The 17,288-nt window shown below is 43.9% G+C and overlaps 1 protein-coding gene and 1 long non-coding RNA gene across 5 annotated transcripts in view; one reads left to right on the forward strand and one right to left on the reverse strand.

Annotated features, from left to right (window-relative positions):
* Positions 1 to 17,288, reverse strand: part of LOC146396078 (uncharacterized) — a 1,511,729-nt gene that overhangs the window by 544,179 nt on the left and 950,262 nt on the right. The gene's annotated exons all lie outside the window — the stretch shown is intronic.
* AOX2 (aldehyde oxidase 2) overlaps positions 1 to 17,288 on the forward strand; it is a 90,230-nt gene that overhangs the window by 43,583 nt on the left and 29,359 nt on the right. For all 4 annotated transcript variants that reach the window (NM_001308472.1, XM_021074624.2, XM_084998170.1 and 1 more), the window contains 7 exons: positions 2,466 to 2,552; positions 3,025 to 3,216; positions 6,578 to 6,805; positions 9,926 to 10,021; positions 12,504 to 12,632; positions 15,438 to 15,512; positions 16,528 to 16,580. In NM_001308472.1, the coding sequence (NP_001295401.1) occupies positions 2,466 to 2,552; positions 3,025 to 3,216; positions 6,578 to 6,805; positions 9,926 to 10,021; positions 12,504 to 12,632; positions 15,438 to 15,512; positions 16,528 to 16,580 (860 nt within the window). The remainder of the gene's footprint in view (positions 1 to 2,465; positions 2,553 to 3,024; positions 3,217 to 6,577; positions 6,806 to 9,925; positions 10,022 to 12,503; positions 12,633 to 15,437; positions 15,513 to 16,527; positions 16,581 to 17,288) is intronic.

Here is a 17,288-nt window from a genome sequence, read left to right on the forward strand (position 1 = left end):
GAATGATAAAGATACAATTTCCAATAATGATAAAAATACTGTTGAAGGAATAGGATTTATGTTAGTGCTTCCCCAAAGACAAAAAAAGAAAAGAAATAAAGAAATCCACTACAAACATTGTTATACCAAAACTTCTTGACAATAGAAATATTTTTTTCAATAGAAATGTTTGGAAACAATTTGACCACCTTTATAAATGTTTGCACCAAATGGTTATGAAAATGTCTTAAAAGCTCTTCGTCAATAGGAAAAAAGAATCTACTAACTAGTGAAATAATTTTTTAAATAATTCAATGAATGTTACTATATTTATAGTTGTACAACCATCATCACAACCTAATTTTAGAAGATTTTCACCCCAAACCCCCAGGGAAATAATTTAACATTGTTTCAAGCCACATTCATTGCATTTTTATGCAACTATAGAAAACACTATTAAAAATAATTGCTGGGATCTATTTGACAGCAATACTACTTTTCAAATTCATGACTGAGTTATTAGGACAGTTCCAATGTAATGTTTCTCTATCTAACATGCTTTATTTGGGAATTGCTTATAGCATATACATAGCTAAATTTTCTGTCTGATTTTGTCATTGCCTTAAGAGTACTAAATGATTGTATTCTTAGTATTACTAATTCCATACCACACAGAACAATTCTATTTATTCCATTGGCATTGGTAATTTTTATAATTAGAGAGAAAGAACCATAGTTGGCCATTAAATCTTTTAGCCACTTTAAAATAAAAAAAGAACTAAATACTCACCACTATTATTATCTTCCAGGCCCCAGAGCAAAGGTAGAGGCTCTGGGATTGTGCCAATTGGTGTTATGATGGTTGTTGAGTTCTGGCTTTGGCCTAGATTATAAATCAGCTTTCAGTTATATCACAGTTATGAGACTGTTTTAGTGCTGGTAAAAAGAGGGTACTAAACTATACTAAAAGAGGATTCTAGACTATAAATATGTTGGTAATCAAAGTAATACAAAATATAGTTTTAAAAAATAATCAGGAGTTCCCATCATGGCTCAGTGGTTAACGAATCTGACTAGGAACCATGAGGTTTGGGGTTCGATTCCTGGTCTTGCTCAGTGGGTTAAGGATCTGGCGTTGCCGTGAGCTGTGGTGTAGGTTGCAGACATGGCTCAGATCCCATGTTGCTGTGGCTGTGGTGTAGGCCAGCAGCTACAGCTCCAGTTAGACCCCTAGCCTGGGAACCTCCATATGCCATGGGAGTGGCCCTAGAAAAGGCAAAAAAGACCCCAAAAAATAATAATAAAAATAAAAAATAAAATAAAAATAATCAGATATTTTTAAAAAACAAGTTTTATTTTTAAATGAATATAATTTTACTTCCAATATTCTAATGTGTGTGTATCCTCATGCAAACCTAGCTAACCAAATTTCTTTGATTATTTAGAACTACTTGTAAATTAACATAAGGTTTATCTGTGAATAGATTCTTTCAAAATTCTTGAAAAGCTCGTACTGAACAGTTTGAGTCTCTCTGCTCCCTCATTTATGATACTACATTACTTAGCCGTCCTTTCTTCATGAAAAGTCAAAGGCAAACTTCAGCCTAGCATTTGTCAAAATTACCGTAAATTCTGAAATTGTGTATTTTGCTACATTTTTTAACTTCTCTGATGTATTATCAAACATTTTCCTTGGCGTAGATGATAAGAACCATATAGGAAAGTGGGTCCATCAATGTATTTATCCCTGTTTTCAGAAAGGCAAGGAGACCAGGGCCAATTCTTTTTGGGTAGAACTACCCTAGGGAGTGGGAATTTTGCTGTTTCAATCTGGGCCGTGCAGACGAAATGGTCTAGGTGAGTAGGACTAGTGGCAGCTAGTCTAGGTGAACCTAGTGGCAGTTCATCTAGTGCACTTAGTGGCAATTTCAGAAAAATGCAAGTTGCCTTCAGTAAGTTCCAGGAGGAACAGCAGCACTAGCTTGCATGTGTTAGATCCTCTATCAATGACAAAGTACTTCATGGACAGCTCAGTGAGATGAGAGAGTCAGGTGGACCTCCCGGTGCCCATTCCCCAACCTCAGAAGCTTCCCCAAAAAAATGATGCCCTGTAATTCATCCCAACACACTCTGGAATTCCAGAGATTTTTCCAGAGGGGGGACCCACAGACTAAATTACAAGGAAAATCAGTCCAAAGTGAAGAAGAATCTTCCACAAAAAAGGAAGAAGAGGGTAGCCATTATATGCCAGGAGACCAGCAAGGACTTTAGATTCCATGCTGACTGTGAAGCCAGAAAATTACATGATGAAAGCCAAGGGCTCAGCAAAATTCAGGTCAGAGAACACCTTTGTCAGCCAAGCATTGAAAAACTAGGGAATGTCCAGACGTGGTCCACCCCAGAGCAAACAGGGGTGGTCTATCTTCATGGAAGAGCTGGGCTGTGAATCGTAAACACATGGTAAAATGGCCATCATTTGGTGACAGGTGGGATTCATGAACAGCGGGCGAATCAAAGCTCTGGACATTGAGTGCTTCATTAACGGAGGGTGCATGCTGGATGACTCGGAGCAGGTATGTGCATCAGCAACCGGCACGTCCTTGTTGGTGAACAGAATGCAGAATTTCTAGATGAGGAGTTGCCGTCATGGCGCAGTGGTTAATGAATCCGACTAGGAACCATGAGGTTGCGGGTTCGGTCCTTGCCCTTGCTCAGTGGGTTAACAATCCAGCGTTGCCGTGAGCTGTGGTGTAGGTTGCAGACGCGGCTCGGATCCCGCGTTGCTGTGGCTCTGGCGTAGGCCAGTGGCTACAACTCCGATTAGACCCCTAGCCTGGGAACCTCCATATGCCGCGGGAACGGCCCAAGAAACGGCAAAAAGACAAAAAATATGTATATAATAATAATAATTTCTAGATGAGTCTCTAAGGAACAGTTTCTTCAAGTACTTACCCAGTCCCACAAGCAATTCAACTCTGTACTTGACTTTTCGAAAAAAAGAAAAAAGTGCTGTTCAATATATGTGACTATCTCCTTTGATTTTAGGTGACAGAATTTCTTATACTGAAGCTGGAAAATGCATATAAAATCCGCAACCTCCGACTCCGGGGCCGTGCGTGCCTGACACATTTACCATCCAACACGGCCTTTCGTGGATTTGGCTTCCCGCAAGGAACCCTGGTGACAGAATCCTGCATCACAGCTGTGGCAGCCAAATGTGGCCTTCTGCCAGAAGAGGTAAGGCTGTGATCAGAGTCCTAACCAAGGTTGTGGAAGAATCAGATGCAGGGGGGAAACCAGCTGCCCAAGGAAAACAGCCTGGAAGAACCACGCAAATTAGCCCTGGCTCAGAATTCAAGACGAGTTAAGGGCGACCTGAAAGAACCCACCTCCCTAACAGTTTCCCTCCTTATACAATGATTTTCTCTCTCTTTTTTTTTTTTTTTTTTTTGTCTTTTGTCTTTTTAGGGCCCCACCCACAGCATATGGAGGTTCCCAGGCTAGGGGTTGAATCAGAGCTGCAGCCGCCGGCCTACCCCACAGCCACAGCAACTCGGGATCCAAGCCACGTCTTCGACCTACACCACAGCTCATGGCAACACTGGATCCTTAACCCACTGAGAAAGGCCAGGGATTGAACCTGCAACCTCACGGTTCCTAGTCAGATTCGTTTCCACTGAGCCACAAAGGGAACTCCTTTCTTTCTTTTTTTTTTTTTTTTTTAACTTATACAAAAGTAATTACTCTTTCTGAAATTCAAACCATACTGAAGGTATTACGGTAAAAAATGAGCATCCCCTTTTGCATCCGCCATCCCTACAGGTCCAGGATAACTGTTGTTATTGATTGTTCTAGTCCTTTCTCTATGTTTACCCACCCATATGTTTATATATGCATACATAAACATTGATATGTGGTGCACATGTGCGCATATGTGGTTATTTACCAAAATGAGACCATAATAAACACATAATTCTGCACCTTATTTTTCTGCATGACCATATGCCATGACCATCTTCTCCTGTTGGTAGAATCATCTATTTCATTCATTTTCATGACTGATTAGTACTATGTAATACGCATGTACTGTAATTTATTTAGCCACACCACTATTGATATGCCTTCAGTTTGCTACCTATTTTTTGCTTTTAAAATGGCGTTGGTACAGAAGTACCAAGGTTATATCTTTGCCCTCTTGTATATGTCTGTAGAATAAACTTACAGAAATGGAATTGCTGATCCTTGGGAACTTTTGAGAGATACTGCCAAAAGAATGCCCTCCAGGAGTTCCCTGGTGGCTCAGCAGGTTAAGAATCCCATGTTGCCACTGCTGTGGCTCAGGTCACTTTTGTCGCACAGGTTCAGTACCTGGCCTGGGAACTTCCACATGCCATGGGCGCAGCCAAAAAGAGAGAGAGGAGTTCCCGTCGTGGCGCAGTGGTTAATGAATCCGACTAGGAACCATGAGGTTGCGGGTTCGGTCCCTGCCCTTGCTCAGTGGGTTAACGATCCGGCGTTGCCGTGAGCTGTGGTGTAGGTTGCAGACGCGGCTCGGATCCCGCGTTGCTGTGGCTCTGGCGTAGGCCGGTGGCTACAGCTCCGATTCAACCCCTAGCCTGGGAACCTCCATATGCCGCGGAAGCGGCCCAAGAGATAGCAACAACAACAAACAACAATGACAAAAAGACAAAAAGACAAAAAAAAAAAAAAGAGAGAGAGAGAGAGAGAATGCCCTACAAAAATATTTTGTGCAAGATCCCAGAAGGTACACAGTGTGTATGATAAGCCAGACCAAAGAGAGGCAGCCACTGGCACATGAGATAACTATTGATACACTCTTCTACTCCTCACATATTCCAAGCAGATCCCAGCCTGCTTTTTCCACTTCCATCCCGTCCTTCCCCAGTATGGACCCTCTGATCCAGCAAAGACTGTCCATGTCTTTGATCCCCTGTGTCCTTAAATTCGACAGGGAGGACCACTAGGTCTGTGATTCGTGATTGTCGGCATGCTTCCGACACACAGGGGAACACCTGACTACTGAACAAGGAACACAGTGGTTATCCTAAAAGAAGTCACATTTCTATGCATCCAAAGAAAGAAGACATCACACTGGCTTGGGGGAGGGACAGCAGGCAGAATGTTCTGGAGAAGATGACACTTGAGATGTACCTTGAAGAATAAGAGCACAGAGAATGGACAGGTAGTCTGGGCCAGTGGAACAATTAGAGGCTGCCTCTCTGTGGCTCAGTTTCTTTATCAAGAAAATGAGGACAATAGACTCACCTCACAGCATGCCTGCAAGAATTAAATGAGCTAGCATTCATGAAAATATTTGTTTTCATAAACCAGATAGTATTGTTCCCATGTATCTACAATCATAATTCTTTTATTGTCATTTGAATAGCTGGGGATAATGAAGCACCCTGAGCATATCTCGCTGGGCTCTCCTTCTTTGTCAGATGTTGCAAGTTGCTAGGATAAGACACACCCATACACAAAAACATTTTTTTAAAGATTGTACAGCACATTCCCAAGACAATTGAAAGACTTGGAGAAGGTCTGCTATTTGTCACTAGCTGCAGGCTATTCCTCTCTAGCAAAACAAATCTTCGGTTATGACAGTAAATCTTTGTTTTAATATGTTACCTGTCAACTCTGCTCCACCCTCTGAACCTTGCAGGGAAAAAAGGAAAATCTGCCTCCTTAGGTCCCTGCATCCCACTGCCCTTCACAGATCAGTCACTATCTCTCACCTCCACTTCCAGGAGGGAGAGACCCTGACTGGTGCATTGAAAAAGAGAGGAGGCGTTCCCATTGTAACAAACCCAACTAGTATCCATGAGGATGCAGGTTCAGTCCCTGGTCTCGCTCAGTGGATCTGGTGTTGCTGTGAGCTGTGGTATAGTCTGGCAGCTGCAGCTCCAATTCAGCTCCTAGCCTGGGAACTTCCATGTGCCATGGGTGTGGCAGAAAGAAAGAAAGAGAGAAAAAGAAAAAGAAAGAAAGAAAGAGAGAGAGAAAGAGAGAAAGAAAAGAAAGAAAAGAGAGAAGGAAAGAAAAAAAGAAAAAAGAGAAGGAAAGAAAGAAAGAAAGAAAGAAAGAAAGAAAGAAAGAAAGAAAGAAAGGAGTTCCCATCGTGGTGCAGTGGTTAACGAATCTAACTAGGAACCATGAGGTTGCAAGTTCGATCCCTGGCCTTGCTCAGTGGCTTAAGGATCTGGTGTTGCCGTGAGCTGCAGTGTAGGTTGTAGATTCAGCTCGGATCCCATGTTGCTATGGCTGTGGTGTAGGCCGGCAGCTGCAGCTCCAATTAGACACCTGGCCTGGGAACCTCCATATGCTGTAGGAGCGGCCCTAGAAAAGTCAAAAAGACAAGAAAAAAAAAAAAGAGAGAGAGAGAGAGAAAACAAGATGAGAAATACCCGCCCCCCCCCATTATTTCTTCGAAAGCATGTGCTGCTCAGACAAAAAGAAAAAAGACCCTGTCTTCCCCTCACAGAAGTTTACACTTTAGTGGGGAGGCTTTTCAAGTCTCTATTTCGCAGTCAGTTTCTGTCTTATCATAACTATTGGCTCCATTTCCCATCCACTTCAGGTTAGGGAGAAAAACATGTACAAAACAGTTGATAAAACCATCTACAAACAAGCGTTCAGCCCTGAGACCCTAATAAGATGTTGGAACGAATGTCAGGACACGTCCTCCTTTCCCAGCCGAAGAATACAAGTGGAGGAATTCAATAAGAAGAACTACTGGAAGAAGAGAGGCATTGCTATGATCCCCATGAAGTTTTCAGTTGGCTTTGCTGCATCAAGCTATCATCAGGTAAGTCTCGTACATGTGGTCAGTGACCCTCGTGTCAGACACACCCTGGGCCCAAATGTAACTTGGGATGAGCGTCACATTTCCCAGGGCCCTAAGCCCCTCTCCCCTGCACCGGGGAGAAGGGTACAGAACTATCCTGAGCAGCCCCCCTTCTGCAGGCACTTTCAACACAGTGCAGGAGAAAATGCACTGCTGTGTTTGCTTCAAGGGCAGAAAACGACATTGGCAAACATGAGACCCGCAGCAGCAAAACTACCAAGATGGAGCGTTGACCCCCCCCAACCCTCGCTGTTCAAAAAGGGGACAGGAGCCCCCAAGGCCCGTGGCACCATGCTTTCTGTGCTCGGTGGTCTCACAGCTTGGGCAGGAATGGGCTCCTCCATACACCTAAGTCTGAGGCAGAGATGTCATTTCATTTTGCCTCGACCAGCCGGTTATTCTCCTAGCCACCTCTCCCAGGAATTTGTGTCAATTCTGCAGGAGAAGTGGGGATGGCAGAGTCCAAAATTCCTCCCAGGTTGGGAGTTTGGAGTTAGTAGATGCAAACTATTGCATTTGGAGTGGATCAGCACTGAGATCCTGCTGTATAGCACAGAGAACTATACCTAGTCACTTGTGATGGAACATGATGGAAGATAATGTGAGAAAAAGAATGTATATATATGTGTGTGTTTATGTGTGTGTGTGTGTGACTGGGTCACTTTGCTGTACAGAAGAAATTGACAGAACATTGTAAATCAACTATAATAGAAAAAATAAAAATCTTATTAAAAAAAAAATCCTCCCAGGTAGATTTGCAAAAGAAGAGGCGGGGCATTCAGAGATCCCATCCAGAAGGGAAGAGGAAGGGTGGCATGGAGATGAGCCCATTCAGCAGCACAAGGACCCATACAGACAAGTCCCCAGCAGTCCCAGTGGGTCACATACAGGAAGGCCATTAGGAAACTGGGAAAAGCTGTTGCCTCCCATTGCTGCCCACCAAAGCAGAAACACAACAACTGGACAATCATACATGCATTACATCTAAATATAAATCTAAAAGCTGAAAATGCATTAGGTCTCTTGTATATATCATTGAAAGCATTTTTTCACTTACACCCAGCTACTGGCAGGCCATAGGCATGTGCGCGCACGCACACACACACACACGCACGCACGCACACATGCACCACAAAAACTGCCCTGTCAAAGGAAATCCTTCTTAGGGAATAAAGCAGTTGCCCAAATCCCTAATCTACTGGAGTGGAGAAATCATCGGCCCTGCTACTTGCCAGCTGTGAGATATTAAAGAAGTTATTCAACTTCTCTGAGCCTCAGCTTCCCCAATTACAAGATGAGAATCATAATCCTTTCTCCTAGGATTGATGAGGAGTCAATGAGATGCTGAATGTAGGATCTGGCAGGGTTCCCGGAATGCTGTGTGCTCTCCAGGGCAGCCCTAAGCCCCTCCCCAAGAGATCCCAGTCTCCCCCTCAGGGCTGTGGCTCCTCTGGCAGATAGGACTCTGGCTGGGAGTTGAAGTGTGTTATTCCAGGTCAGCTGATGACTCATGAAGCTGGACCACCTACTCTCTAAATTAGGTCTGAGAAGCACTGTGCTCAGAGGGAGTCAAAAGGCCCACCGTGAATAAATCCTGTTATTAGCACCTACAAGCTTTGAGGCCCCAGAGCTCCTCCAAGCCATCCTGGGCCTCCGGGCAGCTCCAGACATGAATAAAGTCCTAATTTCTCCTTCTCCCGGAAAGAAAAATACCACATTTCCATTCGTCCAATTTAACAGACATTTATTTCATGTCTCTGTGATTCAGACCGGCTCAAGGTTCTCTGCAGGACTGAGACGAGCAAGACCAGCTGCCCCTCCTTTCAGAGACTCTCAGAAGAGCTCACCACAGTATTCATTTCCCATGGCTGTTGTAACAAAGTACCATGCATGCGGTGGCTTAAAACAACAGATTTATTCTCTCACAGTTGTGGAGGCTGGAAGTCCAAAATCCAGGGCTCAGCAAGGCTATGCTGCTTCCGAAGGCTCCAAGGAAGAGTCCTTCCTCGCCTCTTCCAGCCGCCGGTGGCTCGTGGGGTTCCTCCGCTCACAGCTGCAGAACCCCAGTCTCGGGCTCATCTTCACATCACCTTTTTATAGGGACACAAGTCAATGAATTTGGGATCTGCCCAATCCAGTGTGACCTCTTAACTAATGGCACTTGCAAAGACTCTATTTCCAAATAATTCTGAGGTTCCAGATGGACATGGATTTGGGATGCAGGGGACACTATTCAACCCAGGGCACCCCTGTAAGAGGAACTGCAGAGAAAGGGGCCTCTCATTCTTCCCAGAGGGGAATGAGAAGCGTTCCGGCAGGCTTTCATGGAGACAGAGACAGGGGTATGGGGCTGAAGGCTGGGGAGCAGCCAGGAAGAAGCAGCCATTGGGCCAGACTTGGAAGCAAAGGAGGGAAAAGACAGGGATGAATCAGGAAAAGTTCAAGAGACCAAATCCCAAAGGGCCTCGCGTTGTAGCACAGAGCCCGCTTGCCCAGTGGTAAACCCTTCTTCCCGCCACCATTCCATTCACTTGTCCCTCAAGGGGAACCCTTCCTGGGCTCTGCAGAAGCTGTTGGAATCTGTTCTCCCAGGGTCCCTTCTGCCACATCCATGATCCCACAGAACATTCCACATGACAATGACTTGCTCTCCAGCCTGTGCCCCCACTATGTTGTGAGCTGCTGAGGAAGAACCATGCCTTCTTCATCTTGACTTATCCGGAGCTGAGCACAGGTTGGCATACAACCGGTGCAGGCACTTACCAATGTTTATAGAGCTGGTTGGGTGTGTAGGCAGCCAGAGAGTTTAAGCAGGGGAGTGACTTACCAATAGCTGAAACACTATTCACAATCCCCGGGTTTCCAAAGGGGCTTCTACTGAAACCAGGTTCTTAAATAGGAATGTTCTTCAGAGGCAGCTTGAGCACGAAACAGAACGAAGCTTCAGAATCCTACCAGGAAAGCCTGCCCCTCTGACCCTTCCTGCTCCACGAGACTGCTCTTCCACTACCTCATGTCTGACATTGAACCTTCCTGAACGCTGACTTGTGCTAAGCTGTGCTTTCTGGGTTATTTCTCCAGGCAGCTGCACTGGTTCATATCTACACTGATGGGTCTGTATTGGTCACACATGGAGGCAACGAACTGGGACAAGGTATTCACACCAAAATGCTACAGGTGAGAAAAACAAAATTCATCTGTCTATTCACTGTTGACATGATAGACATCTGGCACTAATTTTAGAGTAAAAGAGGGAGTTCTTATTGAGGCTCAGCGGTAATGAACCCAGCTAGTAACCATGAGGACACGGGTTCGATTCTGGCCTCACTCCATGGGTTAAGGATCCTGTGTCACTGTGGCTGTGATGTAGGCCGGTGGCTGCAGCTCCAATTCAACCCCTAGCCTGGGAACTTCCATATGCTGCAGGTGCAGCCTTAAAAAAAATTAGAGTAAATAATGCAAACAAACCCAAAGATCTTGACTATTTAGTTGAGAAGTTTCTTGCATATCAAACAGAATGGCAGAGGCAATGGAATCCCACACATAAGCAGGTACTGCTGGAGCTTGGCCAGGGTTTATGGATGGAGATGGTTGTTAGTGAGAACACCACTGATAGGCACCCAGAGCACTGTGGTGGGTGCACCATGCAGGTTTACCTAGAGTAGGAATTTCTCAGCTTTTCTTTTCTTTTCTTTTTTTTTTTTTAAAGGCCGCAGCCACAACATATGGAGGTTCCCAGGCTAGGGTTCAAATTGGAGCTATAGCTGCTGGCCTATGCCACAACCACAGCAGCACAGGATCTGAGCTGCATCTGCAACCTACACCACAGCTCAGAGCAACGCCAGATCCTTAACCCGCTGAGCAAGGCCAGGGATTGAACCTGCATCCTCATGGATACTAGTCTGGTTCGTTAACCACTGAGCAATGACAGGAATTCCTTAAAGGCTGTTTTAACACGCACATATATACACGAAGTAGAATGATAAAATCCTAGAAGAAAAAAAATAATAATCCTTTAAACTGAAATTTTTAACTTTATGACTAATTTACTAGATTGTGGTAGTGCACGTCTGTAGCTTTTGACTATCCAGCCCCTCAGCTCCTTTGGAATACCCCTCCCACACTCCATGTAGTTCTGAAAGACTCCTAAATTCTGGTACCTTTTAACCTCATCCCCCTCCTGCACCGACACCTGCCACAGATGTAGGCACAGGACCCTGGTCCGGCCAATCATGGTTCCTGAACCCCATCAGCTGCAGGGATTGGTCCAGGAAGAAGACACAGAAACAAGCAAGGCCAATCAGTGTCCTTTCCTGGGACTGATATGCAGATGCTGGGAGAAAGGAACTATTTTTGTCGCCTGTGGTAGTTTAGCTACTATGCTATAACCCAGGGATTGTCAGAAGCGATTCTGCCAAGGATGAAACTTGTCTACTGTTGGAAATAACATGACCATTGTAGAAGGAAAAGCAAATGCGAGAGGCTGTGAGAGGACCTGGATGAGACCACAAAGCCCCAGATACCTATATACGCCTGACGCTAGCTCCTTCATCTTTCCCAGTTATGTGGACCAGTAAATTCCTTTTGGATTTTCATCACCAATAAGTAATCAAATTGTCCTTTTTTTTTTTCATTTTGCATCTTTCTGAGGAAACTGAATCACTGAAGACTGAAGACAGGCTTTAGGGAACAGATACCTACCCGCAGACATCTAGAGAAAATGTTTTTGCAAAAGTGAGAAGACAGCATCAACCAAGATAGTGCTCTTTTGCTTTCCTTCCTTCCATTACTTTCTTTCTTTTTCATTTCTTCTTAATTAAATATCTTAATTTCCGTACGTGTTTGCTAGAGAAACTAGAAGAAAACGAACAGAAAAGAAAAAAGTAAACAGTACATATTAGAGGAGTATAAGCAAGTGAGAAGTAGAAGAAAAGGGAGAGGAAGCTAAAGTCAAGGTGGGAAGGAGGGCAAGAAAGAAGACAGGCCCTCAGGGTCATTCCAAGTTCATTTGATGCCGGGACCAACAGACTTAAGACTAAATTCTGAGCCAGTCAGGCTAATCTCTGTCTCTCTTCTTGTCAATGCCACCAATTAAGTCTGAATAATCTTAACTTGGCCAACTCCCTACACATGTAAAATTTAGAAAAAAAGGAAATCCTTAACATCCTGAATGCACTAAATTTGAATGGAAGAACTACAGTGGAATATTACCAAGAACACACTTTAAAAATCAGCATGAGGCCCTACTAAAAAGTGGTTCTAATTTTTATGACACACTATTTCAGGTTTTCAAGGATATCATGGATATAATAAATAGTAGGAGTTACTGTCATGGTTCAGCAGTAACAAATCCAACTAGTATCTGTGAGAACAGAGGTTTAATCCCTGGCCTCACTCAGTGGGTTAAGGATCCAGCGTTGCCATGAGCTGTGGTGTAGGTCACAGACGTGGCTTGGATCTGATGTTGCTGTGGCTGTGGTGTAGGCGGGCAGCTGCAGCTTTGATTCCACCCCTCGCCTGGGAACTTCCATATGCTGTGGGTGCCCTAAAAAGACAAAAATGAAAATTAAAAATTAAAATAGTAATTTTTAATTAAGAAAAAATGACTCAGATCTTCATAGAAATCCTTACCAGACGAAATTATTTCTTTTTCTCATAGGTGGCCAGCCGTGAGTTAAGAATACCCATGTCTTATCTGCACATCTGTGAAACAAGTACAGCCACGGTGCCTAATACAATTGCTACAGCAGCATCCATCGGCTCAGATGTCAACGGCAGAGCCGTGCAGGTGCTTCCTCCTGGCTGGCTGTCCCTGGGTGCTTTCTCCACCTCTCTAGTTTTCCTAGCTGGATACAGGCACAGTGGTTGGCTTTAGAGAAGTCACCTGTGTCACTGAACATAGGCTTGGGATGACCAAAATGTCAGGAGAGTGTGTTAGGGGGAGTAGGCTAAACAGAGGTGAGAAATTGACCCAGCATATAATAGCTCAAACATAACAAAATTTCTTTCTTGCACACGTAACAATCCAGAGGGAATGTTTAGCCATTCAAGCATTCAGATTGATGGCAGTTCCTCCATCTTCAACATGTGGTTTTCAAGGTTGCCCTGAGCATTGTTGCTTCAGTGAGCCAGAGAAGGGAAAGAGCATGGAGGCCAGGCCTGGGAAGGATGCAGGTCACTTCCCCTCACCATCCATCAGCAGAACAGTCTCAGGCCAAGTTCAATGGCCGGAAGTTGGGAAATTGTAGAGCAGTGAGAAATCACAGGCCCAGACATGACGGAAGAAGGGGAGAGTGGATTTTGATGAACAGGCAGTCTGTGTCCCTAGGAGACATAGAAAGAAGAAATCTGGGTACCAAGCAATGCACACCTGTGCAAGTTTCCCCGATACAAAAAGTTCTTGTATGGGGAGTTCCCATCATGGCTCAGCGGTTAACAAATCTGACTAGCATCCATGAGGACACAGGTTCGATCCCTAGCCTTGCTCAGTGGGTTAAGGATCTGGTGTTGCTGTGGCTGTGGTGTAGGCGGACAGCTGTAGCTTCGATTCGACCCGTAGATGGGAACCGCCATATGCCTCAGATGCGACCCTAAAAAGAAAAAAAAAATGTTCTTGCAGGCAGGTAGGCAGGCAGAACCCCAGCCAGGTAGATATGGTGCAATTAAAGTATCTACATCAGCAGAGTGCCACCCCAGCACTCATCCTTTTTCTTCGTATTTATATTTCTCACTGATGTAAAAAAGACTGCTAAATTCTCACTCGTTCAGACTAGAACCATGACTTCATCTTCTTCCATCCAAAGATCTGTCTGCACAGACTTTTGAAGTAATATCTATTTGTCAGGTTTCTATTATAAACTGTCTACTTTTTCCATTGGGACATTGTGGGGAGGCATATTTCCTCACTCCCAGAATACTGCACTTATACTACCAAGAAAAACCACTTTTTTTTTCTTTTTTTTTTTTTTGGTTTTTGTCTTTTGTCTTTTGAGGGCCGTGCCCACGGCATATGGAGGTTCCCAGGCTAGGGGTCGAATCCAAGCTGTAGCCACCGGCCTACACTTCAGCCACAGCAACGCGGGATCTGAGCTGCATCTGCAACCTACACCACAGCTCTCAGCAAAGCCGGATCCTTAACCCACTGAGCAAGGCCAGGGATCAGACCCACAACCTCATGGTTCCTAGTCGGATTTGTTAACCACTGCACCACGACGGGAACGCCAGGATTCCTAACTCACTGAGTGAGGCCATGTATTGAACTCACAACCTCATGGTTCCTAGTTGGATTCATTTCTGCTGAGCCACGACAGGAACTCCAAGAAAAACCACTTTCAAATCCATCTTATCTTCATGGGGACACCTCCTAGGAGCTCAAAAAACAGGCTCTTTTCACTCAGAACAAGGTAGAAAACTTCAAATTCATGAGATTCAATTTTACATAGAATCAAACACAAGACAGAAAGAGCTCAGTGTGTATGGGAGTTTTCAGCCCAAAATAGGCATTAATCCATCTTTTAGGTTTCTGGAGTTCCCATTGTGGTGCAGCGGAAACAAATCTGACTAGGGACCATCAGGTTTCGGGTTCAATCCCTGGCCTTGCTCAGTGGGTTAAGGATCCGGCATTGCCGTGAGCTGTGGTGTAGGTCGCAGACATGGCTCTGATATGACTTTGCTGTGGCTGTGGTGTAGGCCAGCAGCTACAGCTCCGATTCATCCCCTAGCCGGGGAACCTCCATGTGCCATGGGTGTGGCCCTGAAAAAGAAAAAAAAAAAAAAATTAGGTTTCTGTGTTAAGGAACAGAAACTTCGCAAATATAAATTATTACAAAAACAAATTTATTTTCTTACTTTGCACTCAAAGCCAAGGTCTTCACTGCGGGAGTTTGATGGTAGAGAGATGGACATACAAAAGGATAGACAGAGAGTCGAACAATATTTCAGACCCAGAGGGATACTGGCACGTCCTTGACAAAGACTGAAAAGCACACATTGGAATGGAAATAGGATGTTTAGTTCCACTTATGTTGATGGCTGGAAAATAGAAAAGGTATAAATACAAAAGTAGAAAAAGAGAAGGAATTTAGAAAGGGGATCTGAGAGTAGAAATTCAGCTACGCCCGTATTTTCACAGGAAAGGAAAACACCCTCTAGAACTGATAATCTTCTCAAGGTCAGGGGCTATGTTGTTTTTGTTTTTGTTTTTGTTTTTGCTTTTTAGGGCTGTACCCATGGCACATTGAGGTTCCCAGGCTAAGGGTCAAATTGTTGCCGCCTACGCCACAGCCACAGCAATGCAGGATCCAAGCTGCATCTGCAACCTACACCACAGCTCTCGGCAACGCCGGATCCTTAACCCACTGAGCAAGGCCAGGGATCAAACCTGCGTCCTCATGGATGCTAGTTAGATTCGTTAACCATTGAGCCACTACGGGAACTCCAGGGGCTGTGTTTTTATCATCTCTAAGTTCCCAGTGTGTCAATATCAGACATCCCATAAGCATTCTGACCTGATCAATTATCAGCTAATATTCTTCCCTATAAACCCTAACCACTGGGTCTTCTCTAATGAGGATTTCTTCTTTACTCCTTCAAGAATGCTTGTCAGATTCTTCTGAAACGCCTTGAGCCCGTCATTAAGAAAAATCCAGAAGGCACCTGGGAAGACTGGGTAAGCATTCCCCTCTGTCTGTTACTACAAATGAGAAAACTTCCAAACCAGCGCTGAGAGTGCCGTGGCCATGCACAGCCACACCACGTAGAATCAGTTCTAGGAGCGGGTTTCTGTGAAAGGGCAGGATCCCCAGATTCAGACAGCTGCTCCATGATGTTTCTCAGGTGTGAGTGGTGAGAGAGCACAGGGAACAGCATCACTGAGAGGAGGAACAGAAGTGTATGAAGAATTAACAGAGGCCTTACCCTCCCTGCTTATGTAAAAAAGAAGAGGAAAATACTGTGTCTTCCTAAACCACAAAAAAAAAAGTTGATTTTTTTTTTTGGTCCTTTTTAGGGCCACACTCGTGGCATATGGAGATTCCCAGGCTAGGGGTCTAATCGGAGCTATAGCCACTGGCCTACACCACAGCCACAGCAACGCCAGATCCAAGCCACGTCTGCGACTTACACCACAGCTCACGGCAATGCTGGATCCTTAACCCACTGAGAGAGGCCAGGAATTGAACCCGCAACCTCATGGTTCCTAATCGGATTCGTTTCTGCTGTGCCATGACGGGAACTCCCAAAGTTGATGTTTTGAGTAGAGAGGAAGAAAACTAAAAAGCCTAATTGCTATTTAATATGTTTTAAGGAAAATGACTTGCTTAATCTAACTTAACAATGTCCTATATCTTATTTTATTAGAAGAATTATCTCATACTTTCACATACACTTGCCAGAGATCTAACACTTAAAAATGGAGCTCCAAAATCTTCTGAACTAAACCCCTACATCATGGATGTGCAGCAGGATCCTATTTTATGTACTTAATTTGGATTTCTGAACTCAATCAGAAGGAAATTGTAATCGTACCAGTTGAGGAGAAAAAAATATTAGGATGGCTTCTATTATTGGTCACAAAGCACCAGCAAAAACTGTCAAATGTCAATTTTGATATATAGAATCTTTTCATTTTTCACTTATCAAGTGGTACGTTTATTTTATTCTGACTGAATATGCCCAATCTGCAGATCGAAGCTGCTTTTGAACAAAGAATCAGTCTTTCAGCCACTGGATACTTCAGGTAAAAATTACGATAATGTCTTGACTAAGAAAATATGAAGCAACCCAATTGCTCTAGGTCCCAGTTCCCTCATTTATAAATATGATTTTTTAATTGAAGTATAATTGATTTACAATGTTGTATTGGTTTCTGGTGTACAGCAAAGTGATTCAGTTATATACATATATATTCTTTTTCTATTTTTTCATTATGGTTGCTTATGGGATATTGAATATAGTTCCCCATGCTATACAATAAGGTCCTTGGTATTTATCCATTCTATACATAATAGTTTGCATCTGCTAGTCCCAAATTCCCAATCCAACCACCCCCCACCCCATAAAATAAGTTTTTATTATGTGAACCATAAGGTCCCTTCTAGGCCTAAAATTTTATGACTTCACATAGGACTTTGAGCTATGTCCAGAGAAATAGTAAATAATAAAAATACCCCTATTTGGTTAAAAAAAATTTAACATGACTTAGCACATCCGATCATTATTTACTATTCTTTATTATGAGTAGTAAGAAAATATCATTAAAAATAGCTTGTGGAGTTCCCGCAGTGGCACAGTGGGTTAAGAATCCAACTTCAGGAGTTCCCGTTGTGGCTCAGTGGAAACGAATCTGATTAGTATCCATGAGGATGTGGGTTCAATCCCTGGCCTCGCTCAGTTGGTTAAGGATCTGACATTGCCTTGAGCACTGGTGTAGGTCCCAGATGAGGCT

Source organism: Sus scrofa, chromosome 15, assembly GCF_054392235.1.
Source record: "Sus scrofa isolate SSC_HxYL_T2T_F1_AM1 chromosome 15, Sscrofa_HxYL_maternal_Yorkshire_Landrace_v2.0, whole genome shotgun sequence".
NCBI classification, from domain to species: Eukaryota; Metazoa; Chordata; class Mammalia; order Artiodactyla; family Suidae; genus Sus; species Sus scrofa.